The sequence below is a fragment of the Protopterus annectens genome, chromosome 16.part0, assembly GCF_019279795.1.
Source record: "Protopterus annectens isolate FY-2018-M chromosome 16.part0, PAN1.0, whole genome shotgun sequence".
Lineage (NCBI taxonomy): Eukaryota > Metazoa > Chordata > Ceratodontiformes > Protopteridae > Protopterus > Protopterus annectens.
Window position 1 is genome coordinate 514,456,247 of NC_056750.1, and position 16,645 is coordinate 514,472,891.

A 16,645-nucleotide genomic window follows, 5' to 3' on the forward strand; every position below is an offset into this window, starting at 1 on the left:
AGGGTTGCCTTCTGTGTGGATAGTGTTGTCACCTCACAGGAGTTTCCCTGGTTTGATTTTTGGCTGTGGTACCTTCTGTGCAGAGTCTAATTGTCCTCTCTGTGCTCGTGTGGGTTTAACTTCCACATTCCAAAGACATGCAGTAGGTGGATTGGACACACCAAATTGGCCATAGGTGTGAGTAAGTGGTTTGAAAGAATAACCGCGGGAGGGCTAGCCACTTGGCGATGTATATCTTGGGTCTAGATGATTGTAATATCTTTGTTGAAGTGACAAACACCCTTACCCCATGTGAAAAAAAATGGGAAAAGGGGGTTCTGGATGGATAAATAATATTTTAGATAGGAATTAAGCATGGGTTCAGGAAAAGTGTAAGGCACACATTGTAGATAACATTGTGCAAATATTATAAAATTTAATTCCTGTCCACATTTCCTCATTATGATTTTTAGAACCTGATACTTATCTAATAAAATAGTGTCAACAAATATACCAGTTGTCAAAACAATATTACCGCTATATTTTAACATGTTCAAAAAGTTATACATTTGCTTATAGGATTCATTTAACACATTTACTGTTTCTTTAAAATTAGGGTGGCCATGATGGTGCAGCGGTTAGCGTTGTCGCCTCACAGCAAGAAGTTCCCTGGTTCGATGCTTGGCTGGGGTGCCTTCTATGTGGCGTCTGCATGCCCTCCCTGTGGTCATGTGGGTTTCCTCCCAAAGACATGTTGTAGGTGGATTGGACACTCTAAATTGGCACTAGGTGTGAGTGCGTGTATGTGTGTGCCTTCTGTGGAAGTTTGGGCGCCGGGCTGGCAACTCGACACCGTAAAACTCCACTGCCAGTCATGAGCGGACAGGTGATCTGCTGTGGCGACCCCTAACAGGAAAAAGCCGAAAGAAGAAGACTGTTTCTTTAAATTTGTTGCTAGCATGACTATTAACTTTGAAAGATAAGCAACGTACATTTATTCATTGAAATGGGTAGTGCAAGGAGAAGGGCTTTTGTCAACATTTTTGCCTTTTCCTAAGAAAGTAACCCTACCTACCGTACGGCATCTTGCTTAATCATGTTGCTGTACTCAGTCCATAAAACGTCACCTGAACACTTCCCGCCTTTGGAAAACGAGAAAAAGAGAATGGCGTATTGTATTCATACGTCTTCGAAGGGCTTAGCCATCTGCCAATGAAGTTTTACTTCCGTGAATGTAATTATAGTTCGTCCGCTCTAAATTGGAAGTGAAAGTATAACGTATAGTGGGAGTTTGGTGTTTTGATGCGGTTGTTAATTTAAGTGTTAGGATTTTTTAAGCAAGGTATCTTTTAGTCACATATTAGATATGGACGTAGAAATGCGGTGGGAAGTAATAGACGCTCTTAGAAACTCGGGAAAAGGCCGTTTATCATATAACTCAGATTGGCCGCAAAGCTCAGAGGTATGAGCTCGTAACATTTTTTTTATTGCCCAGCGATACGTATAGTAATTACTGGTAAATTCGTTCGGCATTTATATACAGTGTGAATGAAGACTGTCAGCACTTCTGTTTCATTGTGGATAGGTTATGACATTTCTTAGCTGAGCAGTAAAAATTATGAAAGACTTATGAACTGTAGCTTTGCACGATGAGCTGAACGCCGAAAGCAGTATTGAGAGATTAATTTTCTTCCCATATTTGAAACTGAATATGGCTTGGGGGTGTTGGAAAAAATTGGCTAGGGTATGAAAACCCTAAGCAGATGTATTGGCAAGACAAATAAAAAGGAATTAGAACTGCTAATTATGTGTTCATAGGGAGGTACTAGGCTATCTGCCCGAGGTCATTTATAAGCTTAGCCAGAGTGTGTCTGCTTTTGCTGCCCCATTGATTAAGTAACTGATCCTCTGTCAAGCAGAGCCAATAAAGTAATACCAGGGGTGTATTTTCTGTTACCCATCCACTTGTCAAGATTTCTCTTGAAGAGTGTTGGTGAGGGGCTCTGCCTAATGTAGTTTGGAATTTTGTTCCAAAGCATGGGGGAGTCTCTGTGACAGGAATCTTTCCCTCCAGCATGTTCTATTTATTGTTGTGGAGAAGTTTAACTCACTAGAGCGCGTGCATGTTGAGTTTTCTTTGCTTCAAGTCAGCTCCTAAGCTGCACCTGACCAAGATTGCCAAATGTCATTGTTTGCCTAACAGTAACATAACCTAAAACCATGGAAATATTTTTTTCTCTCATAATTAGATTCAGCTCTTCCTATCACAATTTCCCAGTGTTGACAGCTAACCATCCACCTTCTGCCCATCATATCCCACCATAAAACTTTGCTAACCTCTTCTCAGCCTTGACCTTCAAGTTACTCACTCCTCTTTATTCTTCCTGTAGTACATCAGATAATCATCATCTTCTGGTTGATAAGACTATCACAGCCAATTAAATTCTTAACTATTCCCAACAATAGTGTTTTATGGAAAGAAACTGTTTTTGCAAATGGAAGTTAGGTATAAAGACCTGTTAGAATGGATTTGCAGTAGTGTATCTCACCCCTGCCATGCATGATTTTTTGTTGATAGCCAAAGTGTCCATGACACCCAGTAATGATTTAAATGAAACTGCGGTTTGTAAACATGGATGGAATGATTGACTCACAGATGCTACACTGAACTGATGTCACCTGCATGTAAAAAAGTAGCATAGCGCTCAACTGTCTCTGATTTTGTATCATATTTTTATTTGTTCCTTGTAAAAGAATGTTTTCTTGACAAATTGTTGACAGTTACACACACTGTAGATGTACAGACACTTGAGTTTCATACTTCTGATCCTAGACCGTCTATAAGGGGTGCTGCTGCCCCATTAACATCCCCAGTTTTCTTTAGTGCTAATCATTTTATTAAGGTTTATTATATAACTTATCTAATTAATTTGTAAAATGGCTGTATTTTTAGCAGTTATTTGTATTACTTTCATAATCATGATGTGGTATGTGCACATAATGTTAGTCAAGTCTTATTTTTTATCATATTCCATACGTGCACATATTTCAGTAGTTAAGTATTTGGATGGTAGTGCACTGTTATGTGATTCTGGACTGGTAGTCATGACATTCGGTCACACAGACATTCCCCACCCTGAGTGAATATGTGATGTGGTGCTTTGAGATATCACCCAAATTCATAAGTTTTTATATGCTGCAATGTTGCCTACTCCATTCTTTATGTACTTCATATATTTTTCATTTGTTTTATATGTTATCATTTTTATTTGTGTTTTTGCTTTTACACCCAGGCTAAATCTGACATAGGTCTACATGGATCAGTGTTCTATCCTGCTTAACAAATTTAAATCTATTATACTCCACTTAAATGTGTGTTTTGTTACTTGTAGTGACCAGGCATAACTTGTTTAGTAGTACAGGCTGGATGTTTCAAACAGTGTAAGTAGTAATTACACTGCTTGTGAACAGTAACCCCCTGAATAATGCAAGTAACCGTTACCCTTTAGTGAATCCATCAGTCTACTCAAACCCTTTTTTCAATTTTTACACATTGGGTAAGAGTGTCACTAACAGTGGCAATCGTCTAGAGAAAGTGTTCTCACTGCTATGTGGCTAGCGCTGCCACTGTGCCCATTAGTGATGGTATTTTTGTTAATTGCATTGGTTTTTGAAATGTGCATCTACACAATGCATGTCATGTAATAATATAATTTTTTGTTTTCTTACCTGAGCCTCAGGCTGTTCTTCCTCACTTCTGCATTCACACCCCCTAGTCTCCCAAACACTACTTTTCAGGGACACTGGATGTGATCCATTGGCAAGTGGGCCCCCCTGACTCCTTGGACTGTTTGCCATAACAGTGCTCATTGTTAAGTCTTGTGAGGGATCTGATGGAGAGTTTCAAGTGGTGAGGCCGGGAACCATCAACCCTGTGTGGATGGGCAGAAACCCAAGCTACTTGGGTGACTAGTGAAATGATGTCAGGATGTTGTCACACCTCCCAGAGTTAAACCTGAGATGTCTTGTGAGTCCCCTGGTCTCCACCAAGGGTCACTCGTTCATCAGTTTTTTTTATTTTTTTTTCCTGCTCCTGTTTCCTTGGGGTAGGCGAGCTGGCCTACTGAATGCTTGAGGCAGTTTTCAAATTCTTGTTCCCAATGGCCATATGTGAGGATTCGGTGAAACTTGAGGACACTACCAAAAAACATGCTTTGAAAGTCAAGCTGTGTCTGTTGCAGTCACTCTGTCATGCTGGTGTCTTAGACTCCCCAGCATTGATTAATATGTGTAGAAGGTTAATCTTTTATCACAACACTACTCGAGGTTGCAGCTGTTTTGACTTCACATCAACAGCAGTATTATGATATTTTGGCATAACGTCTTTATCGGTTTGTACTTAACATTGAATTTCAGAAGCATTTTGTGAGGTGCTTCGTGTATTTCAAGAGTGGTAGTGCTTCATCTACCTCAGAAGTTTGATGGGTTACTTGAGTTTTCTGACTCTTGAGCAGTCTAAATTCTTCAGGAGCAATTGGTTTATCAGATGTTTATTTTTCACCCCTGTATATTTGTTTGTATATCTGGGTCATTAAACATAATGCATCTTTATATCTAATGAAACAATTCTTGGTGATGTCAATATCGACTGGCAAACCTTAACCACTGACTTGCTTTCCTCAAGTATTAAACTTCATGGCTTCACTCAACTAATTACCACCTTTATCCATTACAATAAAATGAGTAATAATGGCACCATCCTAGACTGGATCTTGGTATCAAATCCTAGTTTGCATCAAAACCCCAAAACGTGCTCAGATTGTATTAGTACCTTCCTACCTATTTTTAAAGGCTTTCCATACATCATATTGTGTTCATATTGGACAGTACAAATATAGAGTGCCGCCATCTCACCAACTTCAACTCTAATGAATTTAACAACTTGCTGTCCTTTTATAAACTGTTCTTCCTCCTCAGCCTACCACTAGCTGATGCTGTTCTGAAATTTAACTGCATATTCCTGGATATTCTTAATAGCCTAGCACTCCTCAGAAAAGAAAAAAAAAATCACCATGCTCCTTGGCTTTCTCATTCCACCCAAGCCCAAATGCACAAAGGGGATGTTGCACTGGTTGAAATTGCAATCCCCCAATCTGCTTCAAACCTACAGACAACTGAAATTTAACTTCATATTCCTGGGCTTGTTTTAGCTGGGCAGATCCTGTTTGGGCGTCCTGCAGACTACTACAGCACCAGAAATGAGGAAGAGAGACTTTTTTGCTGATTATAAGTATCTTTTTGGCTTTTTTTGACTGTTTTTGCTAACCGCACTTCTAAAAGCTGTTTTTAAGTAGTATTGCTACAATATTTTAAATTGTTTTACTGTTTGTGCACTTGATTTTTTCTTAAATTCAAAGTTTAAATTGCATTTACTGTTGTAGGCTACACACTCAAAGTGCGATGGCCTTTTCTGTGCTTATTTACTGTTTAATTGCATTTTCTGCTTAATTTAACCTAAAAAACAAAAACAATTGCTATCGGTTTGCTCGTTTCCTTAGAATAGTCTGGATCCCAGATTTGCTGGTTTTCAGGACTTTTATTTTTGTCTTTCTGAGTTGTCCAGACCTTGCTGTGGTAGAGGGAAGTGTTTCTACTTATCTGTGGGAGTGGTAAGCATTGAGCTGCCTATCTGTCGCTAGAGGAGTGGTTTCCAGCTCAGGAATTGTATGTCATTGGCCGTTTGGGGCTGCTTTCTATCCCTTTCAACTTTCTGGCTTAAAAACCCATGTTTGTGCAGGTTTGCACACTGCGCAGCGTTGCTTAGCTAGGGTTAAACTATTACTGGTGCCAGAAAGTCTGCACTTCAATTTTTCCCTTAGAACTGGCCAGTTTTCCAGTCTTAGGACTCAAACCTGATTCTTTGAGCTCAGCACTTGCTTAGAACTCGTAAGCACTAGATATTCTATAAATTGCTACAGCGCTCAACTTTCCTTAGTAAAGAGGTAAGCAGTTCTAGTACTTAAATAAACAAACACCTAACCAGGCATGTCTAAGGGTCAGCTCCCGGTGTTTTCTCCTGTCCACCTGGTGAATCTGGGCATCTTGGGGCTCATGTACACAGACAACCCTCTTCTACCACCCAACACTACAACTTGCGAGAGATGCACTTATATAGCCAAGCTCTCTCCAGCCAAGACTGGACTAGGCAGTCAAGAGGAGAAGGTATACACCCTCCCCACACCACGCACAACACCTAGTCCTCCAAACCTACAACACCAAAACCTACACATAGTACCACAAAACACACACACCTACATTCATGGAGGCTCTTAATAAAAATCTACTCAAGCAACAGAGACCTCCGAAGCTGAAACGGAAACAACCACCCCCAACACAACCCAAGCAACACAATAGCTCTCAAAACCAGTGTGCCACACAACCTCGGCCCCCAAGGCAAAATAACGTACCCAACACACTAGTCATAGGCGACTCTATAGTCAGTTACACTGATGTCCCACTCACCAGGCTAAACAAGGAGAAAATTACAGTCAGCTGCCTGTCGGGTGCCAGGCTCCGCCACATAATGCATGTACTCTGGTCACTCCACAACAAGTACAAGTACGACTGTCAATGTTTATGTTGGAGTGAATGACCTGGAAGTACCTCCCTGGACTACATGAAAAGAGACGTGGAGGTCTCAGATCTTGTAGCCCAAGCAGGTATGATCCTAGCCCTGCCATCGCCCAGAATGATACCACATTACAAGGATAAAATGATTGACTTCAACTGGCTAAATTTCTGGTGTCATTCTAAGGGGATCCAGTATCTGTCTGTCTGGGATGATGGGATTGATGGTCCACGATGCTTTGCAAGAAATGGCCTGCACCTGTCGCCCCTGTGATTCCGGATACTGGCTAAGGCTCTTGCCACACCTGTAGTGCCTTTTTTTAGACAGGGTTCAAATGACAAAATTACCACTGTAACGAGTACAAGCAAGCAAATTCTGAGGGTAATGCTACTCCATGCTAGAAGTGTAAACCTCAGAATGCACTCACTTGAGGCACTCCTCAAAATGGAGAACATTGACATCTGTGCAGTGACAGAGACCTGGTTCAAGTCTCCAGAGATCACCTCTGCAATACCGGGCTACAATTCATACCACACCTTTCGGCCACTTAACTTGGACCGAAACACTAAAGTTGGAGGCGTGTCCATATTTACCAAGGATATCCTCACCTCCAGGCTAGTTGCCCAACATAATGCATCCGAGATTCTTCAGGTGCAACTAACACTAGGCAAGACTGCAATCCAAATTGTAGCTTGCTACAGATCCCCCACCATGCCCCATGATTCCCATTCCACTTTCTCAACATACTGGAAAGTATTAAGGTACAACCAAATACTGGGCAACTTCAACTATCCCTCCATTAACTGGGAAAACTACGCATGTACAAATGCATTTGCTCAACGATTCTTGGAATTCATAAATTCCAATGCCTTGGATCAACTGATCCATACCTCCATCAGGGGCACCAGTATCCTAGACCTAGTCATTACCAGCATGAGCGACCAATGCTCCACACCAGAGGTCTGCTCCTCGTTGGTCAGATCCGACCATAAGCTGATCACCCTAGACATCCACATCCTGCCCCACCCCCCATTAAGGAAACCACTGTAAAAAAACTTCTCCATAGCCAACTTCATGCTTCAAGACAGAAGTGGCAAAATTCACAACACCCATGCAGACGGAAAGTAGAAGTACGACTGCTGAATCTTAAACTAATGCACTGTATGAACACATACACGAGTGCATGGATCGTGCCATCCCAAATAGAACCAAAATGCTCTCGTCCAAAAAAGGAAGCCAATCTGATGGTCCTCTGCCATAAACAAACTCTACAACAAAAGGAAGAAACTGTTGTAAAAAAGAGTAAAATCCCAAGATTGGAAAAACTCCGTTGTTAGCCTCAGTAAGAAGCTGAGATCCCTCAAGATCCTCCAAAGCTAGTTATGAAAACAAAATTGCCACAGATTCTAAAGACAGCCACAAGGCATTCTATAGTTATGTCAAGAATCTCAATGGCAACACTCAGATCTACTTTGAGTTACAGCACAATGGCACAAAATATACAGAACCCACTGATATTGCCAACATCCTGGCAGACAGGTTCAGTGCTAACTTCACCTCCCTCTCGCCCCCTAAAGGGCCCATGTCAGTACTGGAAGAATACTAAGTCCTGGTAATCACGGCCGCACAGGTAAAAACCACACTCTCCAAAGCCAAGAATACAGCATCTGTGAGACCAGACAACATCCCGGGCTGTGTTCTGCATGAACTACAAAACGAATTGGCACCCCAACTTAGTACCTTGTTCATTCATTGTCTCACTTCAGGTTTTGTGCCTACTGAATTGTGCACAACTACAGTTATCCCACTCCACAAAGGGGAATCAACCATGGACCCTGGGAACTACCGCCCCATTAGTCTGATGAGCCTGGTCTGCAAAGCCTTGGAACGTATCGTCTTGGAACTTATAAACAAAAGAGATAGGTAACCTTCAAACTCTGGACCCCACCCAGTTTGGGTTCGTGAAAGGCAGATCATGTCTCCTAAACCTGATTGACGTCTTTGAAGCAGTCACCAGAGCCGTGGGCAAGGGTAAAGTGGTTCACACAGCCTATCTAGACATTGCCAATGTATTCAACACCACCACCCCACTCTGGAATCAGATAAACTCAGTAAACTGGGCATAAATCCCTATGTCATGCGATGGGTTGCCAAGTGGCTCACTGACAGAATCCACACCTTGACAGTAGCAGACTCCAAATCTAACTACAGACCAGTGACAAGTGGAGTACCACAGGGTTTGGTCCTGGGTCCACTCCTGTTTGGCATCTACTTCTCTGAAGTTCAGGCCAACACTGAGGGTTTATGGCTAAAAAGTTCAGATGACTGCAAACTGGGAGCCATTACTGAATCCCCAAATTATGTGGACATTCTACAAAAGGTTCTCACTGCGACAGATGCCTGGTGTCAAAGCCGTGGCCTCAAACTCAAGTCCAAAAAATGCATAGTCATCCCCTTTGTGTAAAACCCCTGTGCCCATGATCTACCACATAGGTGGTAGTCCACTCAACACCGAAAGTGTGATAAGAGATCTAGGGACACATGTGGACAGTAGTCTCTCCTTTAATAACCGCATCACCACAATAGTCTGGAAATCCTTTTACATGGCACACCATGTCACAAAAAAATTGTTCCTCTCTACTCATTCCTCATTAGACCTATTGTAGAGAACAATGCCCCGTTTGGTATGTACCTCACAAGACATTTACAAAAACTGGAAAGGCCACAGAAATACCTCACGAAGAGGATCACCAGCCTCAAACAGATGCCCTATGTAGACCGTCTCAAAAAAACTCCAGCTCTACTCTGTCGCATATTGCCTACTCAAAAGTGATCACTGCCTAACATACAAAGCCATGTCAAAGCCAGAGCTGTTGTTCATGTTATACTTACAGAAGTCCCAGTCCCTCCAAGCCACACACTCCAGGGACCTAAACCTTGTCATCACAATAAGCAAAACATGCTGGAGGGATAGGTTCCTGTCCTAGAGACTCCCCATACTTTGGAACAGACTGCCCATTCATGTCAAGCAGAGCACCTCATTAGCCCTCTTTAAGAAAAATCTTGACGATTGGATGGGAAATAGGAAATTCACCCTGGGGATCACTTCTGTGGCTCTGCTTGACAGGGGCACAGGAAAATACATTTTGGGTGGTGTAAGCCAGGGAATCTTTTGGCTAGGCTTGTACAGGCCCTAGGGCTGATAGCCTAGTACCTAGCTATGAACCTATATTCTTAATAGCCTAGCACCCCTCAGAAAAAAAAATTCACTGCGTGCCTTTGCTTTCTCATTCCATCCAAGACCAAATGCACAAAAGAGATGTTGCATGGGGAAACTGGTTGAAATTGCAATCCCCCAATCTGCTTCAAACAACTTTGTAACTTTTCAAACAAAAAGTTAACAATCACAAAAGAAATTATCTAAAACCACAAATAAACTCAAAATAATCTCAAAAATTTTGGAAAGCCATTAACAAGATTCTTAATATTGGTTCTCCCAACATACCAAACCCATGCCCTAATTACTCTCCTTTGAAATTGCCACAAAGTTCAACTCCTACTTCATGGATGCCATAATCACTGTAACCCAAAATTTGAACCTTACACTTCCTCTCTCACCTTGTTGCAATAATTCTACTTTTTCTCTAAAACCTTTTACTACCTCTTACTTAACATCTTTACTAACTTAAACTTAAAGCCCTGCTCTCCCTCAGCAAACAGTTTGTCAGCTGACTTCCTAAAACTAGCTGCCAACTCTGTAGCCTACCCAGTCTCCATATTAATTAACATATCTATTCAAGAATCAAGATTCCCTTCTGTCTGGAAACAGTTCTTTATTCCACTTTATAAAATTGGAAACATACTGAATTCACAAACAAGAGGCCTATAGCAGTTCTGTCCCCTCTCTCAAAACTACTTGAAAAATGCATACGCAAGCAACTTCTCATATCTGTTACATGAAAATCTATTTACCCCAACCCAACTTGGCTTTCATCCTAACCACAACACAACTATTGCATTAGTCTCATTTACCAGTATGATAAACGATATGACTATAATCTGGTATTGTCCCTTTTTCTTGACTTCTCCAAAGCCTTCAGTACAGTCTTTTACCTCCAAGCTTCTCTTTAAAATGTCTGCTCTTGGTTTCTGTAACTCTCAACTCTCAAATGGTTTTCTGGCTGTCTTCCTTTTCCTGTTTCCTCACAGTTAAAACTGGAGTACCACAAGGTTCCAGTCTTGGACATATTCTATTTAACTCTTTATAAACAATCTGCATTTATCCTGCTCTCAGTCGTCACTTATGCAATATACTGATGACTCTAGTATCCTCTGATCTTCTGACAACCTTCTATACCTTCAGTCTATTACCCAAAAATTCTTTAACTCTATTGAGGTTAAATGACACCTGTCTACTTAACACTTAAAAAAATACTGCTGTTTCTCCCAAAATCTCAAACCCACTTTAAATAATCTTTTTATTATCACATCACTTGATAACACCAAAACGGAAGTAGTGTCGGACACCAAACTCCTTGGTGTTATTGTTGATGATCTGCATATTCAAAACTGTATAAAAAAAATTGCCAACAACTTGGCATGCTTTACGAATAATAAAAAAAAATTCCTAACCAGTGATTCTAGACTCTCTTGCTAATGCTTATCTACTTCCCACTCTACTCTGCCTCTCCCATTCTAGCCATCTTACAGTCCACCCTAACATCCAAATTGGAGTTCTGCTAAAATAAAATTGCCAGATTTGCTGCTAATCAACCCTACAACTCGCACCACTTTTGATCTGTAAAATCCTTAAACTGGCTAGAGCTGCTTCACCACCTCCTGCTCTCTCAACTGCTCCTCACTTATTTCATATTGTATAAACCTACATCTTGCCTGGTCATCTCATCTATCATCACTTATATTCCCAACCACTCTGTCTGGAGCTCTGACCAATTTCTCTTGGAAGTCTGAAAGACTAAAAGATCTATAGTTTATACAACTATACAGTAGCCCTGGCCTGGAACAAAATTTCCTTGGCCATCAGATCCCTGGCAAATAGTCACAAATTTAAAAAATCTCTGCGAGAGACTCCTTAATACATAGCTCTGTTCCTGTCTTAACCCTGCCTAGCCTTCCAGTAACCATTTCTTCTTTCCCCTCTTCTACAGTTTACTTCCTACACCACCTTGTTTCCTCACTTCCACTTATTATACTATCTTGCTGGCTTTTTTCTCACCTTGTTACCCAATCTAGTACTCTCACTTGTGTATTGTTTTTGTACCACCCTTCATGTTCAGTTCTGTATCCTTATTTCACTACCACCTTGCACTTGTTTTTCATCACTAGATCTTTCCTTAAGTTCTATATCCAGTCCAATTTGCCTCATGTATGATTACTCTTTTTACCTAATTAAGGCTAGAAGTACATTTGTGTAAGTAAAATTTGTCAGTTTATGTCCTCGATGTGAGTTGTTTATTTTGTATTTTACTTGGCAATCTGATGTTAAAAATAACGTTTTATTAACGTCATGTTCTTGCTTACATCATATTAATGTTTCACATTCTGACTTTTTTCCCCCCAGCCCTCTGCTGAAGAAGGGTCTCTGTCCATTCGGACTTTTCCTGGTTAGCAAATGTCAAAATAAAATTAAAATTCTGGTTTATTCTGCTTGATGGGGGTTCCTATCACATAGTTGAACTTGTACAAGTTCGAACCCCATATGGTCAAGACTATAAATTTGAGCGTTTAAACGTAAATCTCCATAAGGGGAGGTTTCCGTTCATTTCAATGCAGTGCAATCTCGGAGTTGGTATATTTAAGTAGTGGAGGGTGCAGGGGGGCTTGTCCCCCCCTTGCTTACAAAATTTTGATTTTACTTCTTTTATTTTATTTTTTCACTAGTCGTCACTAGTTTTATTTTATTTCTTTTATTTTTTATCACTAGTCGAAGTTTTATAACTTCAAATGGAATGGTTTGAACATTCTGTGTTCGAAGTTATAAAACTTCGACTATGTGATAGAGACCCTTTGATGGATTGCTATGACCTTCACCTTACCATTTGCTTTGCTCCAAATCATTACAAATACATACTTATTCTAGTTATTGCATGTCTGGTCACTTTTTTGTCACTTCTTTTGTAGTCATTTTCTGTGCAACTCTGTAGAGTAAATCTTTTTCAGAAATGGCAACAAGTTTTGTTGTATGTGTAGTTAGTTGACTTCTAAGATGTCTGCTCATCAACAGCTGTAAGATGGTTCTGTAGACTGCAAAGGTATACAATTCTGTATTCTAAAAATTAAATTGTATTGAACTCCACTCAAATGTCAAGTTTTTCTTTCTAAGATTTTTCTTCCTTGTGATGGAACAGTAAATATGTCACGTAAAAAACACAAAAAACAATTATTCCATTTTTTTTATGGTTGAACTTGTTTATGCTTGACATTTTTTGAAATCTCACATTTTCTTTCTCTGTTTGTCTTATCTGTTACATCATGAAGGCTAAGTGAGACAAAGTAATTAAGTTGGAGCACTGATTCCAACTACTGAGCCATTAATAAAGTAGTGGCTCTTAAGGCACATTTAAAGTACCCCTGTTTATCAGCTGCAGATTACTAGGATCACATTTCAGATAGTATACCTGGAGTCACATTTCTAAGGCTGAGCAAAATCAAGAGTTTCAAGCTTAGTTTTCAGATGTAAATGAACAAAAGTCTTCTCCCACGTGGTAAAATTCATTTTTTTCACTAATCAGTTGTCTTTCCTTTTAATCAAACCCTAAGAGCATCTCAAAGAAGGAAGCAGTTTTCACCTTACTCTTCTGATCATTTTCTTGTCTCCTGGCCCATATTGCAGAGGGATGAAGCCTTGACTGTGTCCCAGATGACCTGTATTTGATTAACTCCATGGGCAGTGGAGGGACTGGGTTTTGGGAGGATGTGTGTGAGCAGCTGATGTTGACTTGCAGATCTTGAGGGAAGGGGGTGTCTTGGCTTGTTACATTGGCAACACCAGCTGAAGTTTGGTATCATCTGCAGCAGAAAGCCTTGTATGCACACACTGCAAGTGGTGTGCTTTTTGGCCCGGAGACTTGGCACGTACACTAGTAAGCATGCTCCCCCTCATAGCAGCAAGCGTACAGCACCCAAGTTGACGGGGACAGGGACTAGGAATATATACAAAAAAAAAAGCACTCCTCTGGAGTATGAAGGAACCACGCTCATCATCTGATTTTTGCCTCCCAGGGGAATGAGTGGACTAGATGCTATTGCTCCTGGAACAAATAGTTGATGGGGCATGTAGATCAGAGTGTATGCGCTGTACCTTTGAGGAGCATATCAAGGACTGAACTAGCCTGTATAAATGGAGGGCACGTGCTATACCCAGTGCCATTTTGAGGGTGCAGCCAGAGCGTGAGCATGTATGATTGCAATAGCTAGTTTGTATGTAAGTTACTTAAGTTAGTCAGTAAACTTCTATCATGATGTTTTTTGTGGATTCTGTTCAACCAGCTTTATTATATACAAAGACTCTTATTGTATCTTGAGTAAGAGAGCAACATGGAGTCAGAACTGGGAATTTCCGAGACTGATATTCGGAGCCGTGAGGTGCAGAAATGGCAGTGAAATAAACTAAGAGAAACAAGCATGAAAAAGAGCCAGAAAAGAAACAAAGGTAATGAAAACTTGCATGAACAGCTATATATATATATATATATATATATATATATATATATATATGTGTGTGTGTGTGTAAAACAGAGCATTGCAAGGGCACAAACTGCATTATTAAACAAGCGGAAGGAGCAAAAGTTTTATTAACTAAAGGAAATGTTTAAGATTAAGATATTTGATGAAATGATCATCAGAAAAAGCAAAACGAGCACAAGAAAAGTACAGTGGGCATGAAAAAGAGATTAAATGAGCAAAACTAATGTAATAAGGGCAAAAAAGGGCACATTAAGCTTTAAAACAAGGCGACTGCATGTTTTTTGGCAAAGTGCTGTGCTTTGGCATAACTTCGTACTGTATCAAGGGCATAACTAGAGTTATTCGTAGCATCTCAAAGTGTGTAAAAGTGCTTACAGTGTGTACTTATTACTGTGTATGTATTCTAAAGAGTTTGTGTGCAAAGTGCAACTATTTCTTGAAGTACAGTCAAAGTAAAGCCATTTCAAAAAGTTTCTTTTGCCTGGTGTGTATTTGCAAAGTGCTGCCATTACAGAGTGTTTCTTGCACTGTAAAGAATTATCTAGGAAGGTACCGCTATTTTGGGGACATTTCAGTGTGCTGTGTACTGTTTATTCACAAAGTGCAATTACTTCGAAATGTTTCTGACTCTGAGCTTCTTCTGCACAGTTCATTCACATTCTGTAGTTATTTGAAAATGTTTTTTATACTGATAAGAGGTGATTTCTTGCAGTACAGTAATTATGAGAGTATTACAGTGCTTTAGAGACTTATTTTGCAAAGTTCAGTTGTGCAGAGGCTTGTTGTGCTGTTGGACAAAGCTACAAATACTGGCATAAACTTATGGCGCGTGTGTATTCATACATGTTTGCAAAACCCTTCACTAGTATGTTAGTTAATATGGCAGGTGGATTTTGAAAGGCCTTACCACTTGTATTTGATCAGAATATTGCAGAGAATTGGAGAATATTTGAACAAGAGTACGATATTTTTATGCAAGCAGCTTATTCAGAAAAGTTGCACGCACCAGGATATTAATCATCTTGCTAAACCTAGCTGGCTCAGAGGCCATTCAAAGAGTGTTAATTTCTGTATGCACCAGCAGTATGAGGGAGAAGGTGAAAATTGTTATGTTGTTGTACTAGCTGAATCAAGGGAAGACCTTGAGTGTTTGAAGTGGAAATTCAGGGAAATGTGTAACTCCCTGAAAAATATTATATTAGGGAGGCATTTGTTTTACACAAGAGATCAGAAACCAGGGGAAACTTTTGCAGCTTATATTACTGACCCGAGAAACAAAGCCAAAATGTTTCAGTTCGTTGACTTAAAAGACAGGCTCATGTGTGGCATTAATAGTGCTCCTGTGAAAAAGATGTTACTTTGGGATCGTGATTTAACATTGAGTAAAGCCATAGAGATTTGTCAACTCCATGAAGTTACAGGAAAAACACACGTATACTTGCAAGTGACAAGAGCATGGTTTCAGCAGGCTCCAGAGCAAATGTAGATAGCATGCAGCATATGGCAAACAGAAGTAGGCATACCAAGCACATGGCAGTACAACCCCTACTGGTTCACCAGGGAAACCACATAGTTTTCCAGCAAGTTCTAAGACTAGTTCAGTTAAAGGAGCATGCTCAGTGCAGTGCAATCGTGAGTTCAAGTCCAGCTTTATTAACTGTCACAACTATGGTGTCAATTATGAGTCTAAAAGAGAAATGCTTAGCATTTGGTCAGCAATGTCACAAATGTAAAAAAAAAAATGTAACCATTTTCAAAAGTTTTGCAAATCAAGTAAACCCCACACAGTTGTAAAGAAGGGTCACTCATAAAAGCAAATTGATCAAGCAGGGTTGCAACAATCTACTTTCTGTGTAGATGCTGTATCAGTAATTGAAAGAGTTGATGCACTGAATTTATTGGCAAAGAGCAAAGTGTTTTGCACTTTCCAGGTCAATGGTAAATCAACAGAGCTTAAAGTAGACACTGGTTCAAAGTGTATTGTTATATCAGCAGACACATTTGTTAAAGCAAGAACTAATGAGCAACTTAATGTGGCCGGTAGTGTGAAACTTGTTGCTTATAAAGGTGAACAAATTCAGACTGAGGGCTCAGTAGTGCTTTCTTGTTTTTCGGCTAAGAATTTTTGCAGCTTATTCTATGTAGTTCAAAGACTAATGCAGTCATTATTGGGTCTCTGACAATTTGAGAATGAATTTGCTTTCTTTTACCAAAATTTCATCATACAAGTGCATATCCTAGTTCCAACTTTTCTGAAGCAGTTTTCTCAGATTATGCTGATGTTTTCAATGACAAGTTGGGCAAACCTCCAGTTGTGTATTTCATGTAGTT

At 40.1% G+C, this 16,645-nt stretch overlaps 1 protein-coding gene across 1 annotated transcript in view; it reads left to right on the forward strand.

The window, feature by feature from the left end:
* The first annotated feature begins 1,137 nt into the window (after window positions 1–1,137).
* The window catches only part of GLE1 (GLE1 RNA export mediator), a 1,828,321-nt gene continuing 1,812,813 nt past the window's right edge, over window positions 1,138–16,645 (forward strand). Inside the window, exon 1 of the mRNA XM_044058440.1 lies at window positions 1,138–1,441. Within this exon, the coding sequence (XP_043914375.1) occupies window positions 1,346–1,441 (96 nt within the window). The 5' untranslated portion in view covers window positions 1,138–1,345. The remainder of the gene's footprint in view (window positions 1,442–16,645) is intronic.